Below are 9,085 nucleotides of genomic sequence, written 5' to 3' on the forward strand. Positions count from 1 at the left end.
CTGACAGACACATGGGAACAGTTAGAGGAGAGACCCTGAAGGGACTGAGGGCACACCCTCATGATCACAAGCGTAGCAGTGGCTGTTGGTGTCATTCACTGCCTACACGCGTAGATGTGTGTGTAGTGCACTTCACACATACACAAGAAGGGTGCAGTCATTTCAGAGTGTTTTTGTGCTTTTTGTTTGCCTACTAGTTTAAAGATGGGTCAATATTTTTTATCCCCATAATACTCTCAATAAAATTACCAATAAGATTTGAGGGAGGGGGTTAATTACTAAGACGGTTGCTGATCTGCCTTCTCTGAGCTTGTAGAGATAGAGGATAATTCCTCAGCTTGCAAAAGCCTAAAGTAAGGCATAAGCAAAAACTTTCTCTCCAGCTCTTAAAGAAACTCAGCATTTAGATTTATATTGCCTTTTTCTTGAAGAATTGCATGGACAAAAGTAAGAAAAACAAGGCCTCCAGGCAGGCATATTTATTGGTTATTCAGGCCTACCAGTGCTCAGCATTGAACTTTATCCACAGATCAGGCAGCGTTCCCAAGGTAAGTAAACACACCTTGGACGAGCCCCTGCTTCACAGCCAACTAGCGAGCATCTGCCTACAAAGCGTGCCAGCTGTGCCTCGCCTGGGCGACCCCCTGGCTCCCAGTTCCCGATACTCTTTGTACTCAACCTTTCCCACACACCAAGAATTTATGACGCTTTCGGATTCAAAGTCAAACTAGATCAAAGTTTGGTTAAACTGCTTCATTTTGTAACTGCTTCAAACAGCAAACCCAAGGGCTAAGAACCACCGCTTTCAGCATTCATTAATCAAACCTGTTAAATGATTACCTTGTTAGGGCTGCTTTGTTGACAATCCTGCATGATGACAATGCGTCAGTGGCAGCGTCCAAAGACATATCCAATAGTGACATAAAGGACAAGCCTCCCTCACCTCACCCAGTGGGACGGACACCTTGAACAATATTTAAGGAAGGAGAAAGCCACCTAGGAAACCAATGATCACAAGAGCACTCCAAAGCAAGTGAAACTGGATCAACAGAAAGGGAAGCCAAATACTTGCTGACATCCATCCAACTCAATCTTTCAAAGACAGTAAGTAGAATGGTTTCTACATATTTTTTTCCAGTTTGGGATTGCCAGTGATTCAAGTTGTTTATATTAATTATATACTTCTGCTTAGAAATCAAGACTACTACAAATTCTGTTTTTGCATTATGCATCCTTAGGGAGGCAGATTAAGACTGGTTAGAATGTTATAGCATGTTAACAGATGTGATATGTTTGATTTTAGATTGTGATCAGTATTATAAATCCCTCAAAAAGATCCACTGCAGGCTGCAAGAATGCCCCCAGAGTTGAAAGCTGAAGTAAATATCATGCCCAAGGTTACCCAGGGGGATCTGGAGAGCCTGCCTCCAGAAGCAAGGGAGTTCATTGAAAGTAATGCCAAGCTGTGCCAACCTGAGAACATTCACATCTGTGATGGCTCAGAAGAAGAAAACAAAAAAATTCTGGACATCATGGTAGAGCAAGGCATGATTAAGAAGCTGAGCAAGTATGAGAACTGGTGAGTAGCATAAATGGAAGTCAAGTAGCATCTCAGAACAGCGACGTGTATTTTCTGTCCATTTACATTTAAAACAGTTCATAACTCTTCACTATTTGCTTTCCATGAACATTTTGGCACTGCAGTTTACGTAGGTGATATACAAAGGAAAAGCAAACTTTTCCTCTAAAAATTAACATAAAACATATTATTCAATAAGACTATCAACTGTACATTGTCTCTATTGATTAGTTACATAAATCAGGGAACTGAAATAATGTCAGGAGACTTATGTAACTAATCATTAGCAACAGTTAAATATTATTTAGCAAATACATCTTTTGAAGAATTCTACTATTTTAGTCAATTAGTTTATTCATCAAATACTTTTTTTTGTGGCATTCAAATAGCTCTGTGGGTGTTCAAATATTATTCAGTACAGGCATTATTCATATCATGCCGATGAGCTTTGACTGTAATGTATTCAGCAACTACTTTTTTCAAATATTTCATCATCTCTCCCAACTAACCCAACATGAAAGGGGAATATTAACAACAAGTACATGCTCAGGAATTACGTGCCGACTAAGAAATCTTCATGGAAGAAATCTGCAAAGGCTTTTGAATAACTAAGTGCAGGAATTTGGCAATCTGTTTGCAGACTATTTGGGAGAGAAAAGGGCAAGATTCACCAGATAAATTATTCATTGTTAATTATATGCTTAGCTGTAGTGATGATGGTTATGACAGCCCAACTAGAACATTTTTATATTCGTGGAAAATTTCTATGTGCAGAGGTGAAAATGTAAAACAATCCTCTCTATTGTAAATAAATAGAGAAAATTCTTCAGAAGGGAAAGAGAATCCTATTTAATAAACTCCTTCACTGTTTATGATCCCGCTTACAGTCAATATTTCTTTTGTGATGCCTCTAACTTAAAGGACAATGCCAATCCACTAGGCTGGATTCTCAACCCACAGGCATGTAGACCAACACTTAAAGTACTTGCTTGGCATCCCCCCTGCTTCAGGCATCACTTTGTGGTCTCTATGCAAAACAACTGTATACTGTTGAGAAGGAGAATTAAATGAGATTTTTAACTTTTCCCTGAAAGTCAGTAACAGAGAATAAAGCTGAGATAAGAGGCAAAGGAATATTAACATGTAACCAGAATTTCCCAAGTCATATAATTTGTTATTCATACTGTAAAGTCTTGAAACAATTTGTATGAGAGAATGTATCTAATTTTTGAGATTGTCTTAGTTATACTAGCTTTGTCACTATAGTTTTAGCCTTACAAAATATTGCACTCTTTTGTACTAAAGGGGTCCTAACAGAAGGGTGAAAAGTGTCATATTGATTTAAAAAATAAATAAATCTCATTTCCTGATTTTCATTGAAATGCAGCTGGTTGGCTCTCACTGACCCAAGAGATGTGGCAAGAATTGAGAGCAAAACTGTCATTATCACTCAAGAACAGAGAGATACCACTCCAATCCCCAAAACTGGAACTAGCCAGCTGGGGCGCTGGATGTCAGAAGAAGATTTTGAGAAAGCCTTCAATACCAGATTCCCAGGCTGCATGCAAGGTGGGTGAGAAAGGAAGGTTGACATTGAATTTTCAGGATTACTGAAACACCTTAATTATTGTGATCTTTAACAGAAGACGTTAGCTGAAGGCTTAGGTGGGGACCCCTGATATTAGTCAATTTGTAGGTTTCATCTGGATCTTTACCACAGATCCAAATGCCTGCACAAGGATAGTCCTCAGTCTCTTTCCAGTAAATAATTAATTCTGTTCTTCATAAAGAGAGATACAGCATAGTAGGAAAATTTGTGTGGTTTCTTCAAGTCACAAAACAACTCAGCAGCAGATAGCAAGTGAGGTGAAAATGGAGGATCCCCATCCGGAGCAATAACTTCAGGGATTTACACCACAGAGAAACTGGCCTCCGCCCACCTTTACTGCTGGTTAGACATTTTGTCTGAACAGCTGCTTTCAACATTTAAGATAAAACTTGCTACACGATCAGACAAACAGTAAGCTAGATATTTAAACATTGGAAACACCCACAAGACAAACAGCTTTTAAAGAAGCAAGAAACAACCTCCATGCTAATAAAGATTTTTTCAAGAGTTCCTTGGTTGACCTTGTCACATATCATTCATTTTACTCCTGTCCATGTTTTACAGGACGCACAATGTACGTCATCCCCTTCAGCATGGGGCCTATTGGGTCTCCTTTGTCCAAGATTGGGATTGAGCTGACAGATTCACCATACGTGGTGGCCAGCATGAGGATAATGACGCGGATGGGAACAGCTGCTTTGAAAGCCCTGAGCAACGGAGAGTTTGTAAAATGCCTTCACTCGGTTGGATGTCCTCTACCACTAAAAGGTAAGGAAGATTAAAAACTGTCACCCAGGGAAATTCTCAGGAGCATGTTTTAGAACTGCATTCTTTGCATTCAGGAAACACCATAGAAGACTGGGGTGGTTTGTGTAACAGCACTAGGTTCAAAACTCAATTAAAGGAATCAAAGCTCAATGAGAGTTTCATGGAAAGGAGATTATTATCCCTCATACTTACCAGGGGGTTTCCTTTGAAGCATCTGGTGTGGGTTGCTGTCAGAGGCTCGATGCTGATGAAACAGCACAGTCTGATCCAGCATGGAAATTGCTGCGTTCATGAGCACAACATTCTGTTCTGCAGAACCATTAATCAACAACTGGCCATGCAACCCAGAGTTAACGCTGATTGCTCATCTCCCGGATCGCAGAGAGATCATTTCATTTGGCAGCGGTTACGGAGGAAACTCCTTACTGGGGAAAAAATGCTTTGCTCTCAGAATTGCCAGCAGAATCGCCAAGGAAGAGGGCTGGTTAGCAGAGCACATGCTGGTAAGAGCTATTAAATCATGTGTGTTTGAACAGCCATCAAACCCTAAATTAGCGCAACATAAATACATCACATCTTGGTGTCAATGAAATTACAGTCTCAAATGGATAGTCCTGAAACATTAGATATGACTATATCACATGGTAGGCTTTTCAGAAATAGGAAACTGCTTGCAAGGTTAAGTACCAAACATTTTAAAGTAGGACCTATAAAATCAGGAACCAAGAAAGATTTAGAACTTCTGACAGTGGCTACTTGTAGGCAGATCCATGTACTTGAGCAAAGACTGAACATCATCACCAGGCATCCACATTGCCCTTACAAGCTGAATCATGAAGGATTAATGCAAGTTTTGAAAGCTATCTTTCATATTATAAAGACATCTACAGACTCAAAAATCTGCAAATATTAGATTTTCTAAATGAGTTTTGCATTGTGCCCTTCCTGCCTTTGCTTTCTGTTGTCATTTATACATTATACTACTATAAAATACCACTGAAAATTCAAAGTTCATGATTGAATGGTCTCAGAAAAATATATTTATATACTACAAGTATGAGAAGTGCAGAAGTATGCATAAAGTGCATTCACTCCATACCAATCATGCAGCTAAAAATATTACCTGTTTTTCTTGTCTCAGGTGAGAAACACAGCTGTATACAGTCTGTATATATTTAACTGGCAAAATAAGTAAATAAAAATTGAATCATACACACCTGACATTTCTAAAAAATTTAAAAACTCCTTACACAAAATCTAAGGGAAAGAAGAGGAGACTTTTTGATGAATAAAATACAGCTTGTGTTATTTGTCAACTATATTATATGCTGCTTTGTTTGTAGGAAGAAATTTGCATAATTAAATGTTTTATCATTAGTACTTGCTGGAAGACAATCTTCAAAATGAAAAATGCAAGAAAGAAACACTTTTAACAGTTGCATCTGCTTTTCAATAGATCCTGGGCATTACAAATCCAGAAGGTGAGAAGAAGTATTTTGCTGCAGCATTCCCTAGTGCCTGTGGAAAAACTAACTTGGCCATGATGAACCCAAGCCTTCCAGGATGGAAGATTGAGTGCGTGGGCGATGATATCGCCTGGATGAAATTTGATGAACAAGGTATTGAACTGAAATTGCATTGTAGCACAGTCCACTACTGTTTATATTTAGGGTCTGCAAGACATGCTGCAAAGTTCTGGAGAGGGCTGAAACAGTTTTATTTACTTATATTTTGTCATTTAACTTTCAGGCCACTTAAGGGCAATCAATCCAGAAAATGGCTTTTTTGGAGTTGCCCCTGGAACATCAGTCAAAACAAATCCCAATGCTATTAAAACCATATTCAAGAACACCATCTTTACCAACGTAGCTGAAACCAGTGATGGTGGTGTCTACTGGGAAGGTATTGATGAGCCATTGCCACCAGGAGTAACCCTGACTTCATGGAAGAACAAGGATTGGACCCCAGATAATGGTAACCCTGCCTTATTCCACATTCTCTCCTGGCTTTCTCTGCTGAATTTCAGTTCAATCTGCCATTATGACCTTTTTATTGTACTCTGTACAGGGGAACCTTGTGCTCATCCCAACTCACGATTCTGCACTCCAGCCAGCCAGTGCCCCATCTTGGACCCTGCCTGGGAATCACCCGAAGGCGTCCCAATTGAAGGGATAATATTTGGAGGCCGCAGACCTGCTGGTAAGAGATGCAGCAGCCTTGTAGCAAGCCTGAAGTGCTCATCACAGAAGGGTTGAAATACAATTGGGTGTAGACACAGATCTTGCTATCATGGCTGGAAAAGCAAGATAACCATGCTAGCCCAACTTCTCTATGCTAGCCTTCGACACACACACTTACAGCGACTGATATTTCAACATTTAAATTGCTAGATGTTACCATAAAACAGGTAGTGGTAGTAGAGGACTGGAGAGAGATCAGGACCCACTACCCTGGGTAATATGTAGACACCTAGCAAATTACTATATTTGTCTCAAATTGCTTAGAGTCTAACTAGTTTAGATAGGAAATGCTTAGAGAATTAAACCAGTTGTAGACAGTTTGCAGATAATTAAGTGAAATAAATTGTTCTGTTAAAGGTCACCTAACGCTGGAAAAGAAACTGAAGTAATGCTAGGTCTGAGTCTAATATCATGATTGTGACCACAGGACCAGTATCTATTTCCAGTAAAATCTGCTGGCAATTCTTAGGCTCCAGGTATCTCTACACTGAGTACCTAAACATTGATGTGTTCAATAAACAATAGCCAGTTTTAAAAACATCCAAATAAATTACTCTAAGAGGCAGGAAATGAACTAAGATTAAAAAAATATATATAGAAAAATTAGAATAAATTACATAGTAGCAGGCATACAGAAGTATCTCAGGTAGCAAAACCTGTTATAAAAATGCTTCTGGATCACTAATTACTGAAGTGACTTTGTTCTTTACAGGTGTGCCTCTTGTATATGAGGCCTTTAACTGGCAGCACGGAGTATTTATAGGAGCAGCCATGAGATCTGAAGCAACAGCAGCTGCTGAGCACAAAGGTAAATCAAAATCTAGTCTGCCTACCTGTATTAAAAGCAATCGCCTCTCGGGAGAGCTGTCCTCCCCCTCTGCTCTTTCACATTTGAATCTTGGCAGCTAGTTTTGCAACCTGTGCATTTTCGTGATTGAAAATATTTGTACTGGAATTAAAAGCCAAATTCTCTGTAAAAGTCAAATTAAGCAAAATAATCCCCTAGGTGGCAAGCATGCAGAACAGGGTACAATCATGGGGTTGCCAGAAGAGTTGATATAGAGTTCCTGTTACAGTTTGTGATAAGTAAACTTACATTTTCTGTTTTGCTAGAGCTCAACAAAAATACACAAACAATGAAAGCCAGCTCTCAAGGATCTTCATTTAAGCTGCTTTAACTGAGATTTAAGAAATTTACTTTCCACTGACTGCAAAAATTTAATTTGTACTTCAAGGTTCATGTTTGTACCGTTTCTTAAAGTTCTTTGGTTCAGATGCAGAAAGGTGGTTAAGGTGCTCAGGTGGGTAGGTACTGTCATACTGTCAGAGGAACTGACTCTTTGTGCTTTAGAAATAAATGTGCTATTTATTTCTTAACGTCCTCCTTTGTGTTTCGAACAGGCAAAATCATTATGCACGATCCATTTGCCATGAGACCTTTCTTTGGCTACAATTTTGGCAAGTACTTAGCCCACTGGCTTAGCATGGCACATCGCCCAGCGGCAAGACTACCAAGGATCTTTCATGTTAACTGGTTCCGGAAAGACAGCCAAGGGAAATTCCTGTGGCCTGGCTATGGAGAAAATTCCCGTGTGCTGGAGTGGATGTTCAACAGAATTCAAGGGAAAGTCGCTGCCAAGCCAACTGCTATAGGTTACATCCCTGCTGACGCTGCTTTGAACCTGAAGGGTTTAGAAGATGTCAACCTGACTGAACTGTTTGATATCTCCAAAGAGTTCTGGGAAAAGGAGGTGGAAGAAATCAAACAATACTTTGAAGGGCAAGTTAATGCTGACCTTCCCTACGAAATAGAAAGAGAAATGCTTGCCTTGGAGATGAGGATAAAACAGTTGTAGCTGATCAGAAAAACAATCATTTATCAATCCACATATACTAAACCAGGACGAAAACACTTTACTAAATCACCACTGGAAGTACAACAGCACACTGATGAACAGGGGTTATAATGAAAATAGGTCTTTGGTTAGGCTATAGATAAGGGCATCCTGAAGTAACTCCAGACCTAATGATTTATAACTGCTTCAGTTGTTGTGAATTGGTGAGCAGCTGTGAGAATGTATGTGCACAGTCTTCAGAACTCTGATCTGTCACTCACATGCACAACTCTGCATATAGCTATGATGTATTTAAATTACTTGCTGACAGTTCTGCAGATAAGATCTAAAACGATCCACCCCGCAAGGTGTAGCACATTGTTCCTATCACACAAGCCACTAGAGTCTCAGATTAATTTTTTTGTATTTCAGCAGTATCACTTACAGGAAAGAATGAGAATTAGATGTTGTATATATGTATTATCTAAACATATTTCATGGCTTAAATATTTTTTAGAAAAATGAAGTTGTAACTTTTATCAGAGTGAAAGATGACTTTGTATTACTAATGCATATTTAAGATATTGCTATTATATATGCCTCATGTTCCTGTGATTTCCAGATGTTTTGCATGGCTTGTTCTTTAAACTATTGAAATAAATGTTTATACAAAATATGACCTCATTTCCAGTGTTTTCACTGTTTATAAAACTACATGCCTACAATTTGGGCCTCCTGTCAATACCACAGCACAGAGACAAATTAACTTGGGGAAGTTAGATGCCGACTAGCAGTGGTTTGCTACTCCTAAGCAGAAGTGTTTAAACCACATACTTTATTTGCAACCTTTATTCAAGCCAAAGAAATGATACACAGATTATGATACCATCTGAGAGCAGTCATCCAGCTAGACATGTGCTCTCCGTAACTGGGTATTGTTAGTTGCTTCAGACATTTATAAAATAAACTACCTTCTAGGAAAGCCCTGTATTAGTCTGTTGCTCATTTGCTAAGCCATAGGATTTCTCTCTGTTCCACAATAACTTAGCTTTTG

At 39.1% G+C, this 9,085-nt stretch overlaps 1 protein-coding gene across 2 annotated transcripts; it reads left to right on the plus strand.

The window, feature by feature from the left end:
• Positions 1–934: 934 nt before the first annotated feature.
• PCK1 (phosphoenolpyruvate carboxykinase 1) lies at positions 935–8,710 on the plus strand. 2 transcript variants are annotated; one of them, XM_035343686.1, is made up of 10 exons: positions 935–1,104; positions 1,304–1,579; positions 2,967–3,148; positions 3,753–3,956; positions 4,272–4,459; positions 5,413–5,575; positions 5,706–5,930; positions 6,024–6,155; positions 6,909–7,004; positions 7,598–8,052. In XM_035343686.1, the coding sequence occupies exons 2-10, from the start codon at positions 1,356–1,358 to the stop codon at positions 8,050–8,052; spliced, it is 1,869 nt and encodes a 622-aa protein (XP_035199577.1). In that variant the 5' UTR covers positions 935–1,104; positions 1,304–1,355. The 2 variants fall into 2 exon arrangements, with proteins under 2 accessions (XP_035199577.1, XP_035199578.1); XM_035343687.1 differs by lacking the exon at positions 935–1,104 and having other exon boundaries at positions 1,356–1,579; positions 7,598–8,710.
• Positions 8,711–9,085: the final 375 nt, after the last annotated feature.

This window comes from Oxyura jamaicensis, chromosome 20 (assembly GCF_011077185.1).
Source record: "Oxyura jamaicensis isolate SHBP4307 breed ruddy duck chromosome 20, BPBGC_Ojam_1.0, whole genome shotgun sequence".
NCBI classification, from domain to species: Eukaryota; Metazoa; Chordata; class Aves; order Anseriformes; family Anatidae; genus Oxyura; species Oxyura jamaicensis.

Bases quoted from the DNA above. Each gene is read 5' to 3' on its own strand.
- PCK1 (XM_035343686.1), top strand. From the start codon at position 1,356: ATGCCCCCAGAGTTGAAAGCTGAAGTAAATATCATGCCCAAGGTTACC. The intron at 1,580-2,966 runs GTGAGTAGCATA...ATTGAAATGCAG, and splicing joins CTGAGCAAGTATGAGAACTG to CTGGTTGGCTCTCACTGACC. The intron at 4,460-5,412 runs GTAAGAGCTATT...GCTTTTCAATAG, and splicing joins GGTTAGCAGAGCACATGCTG to ATCCTGGGCATTACAAATCC.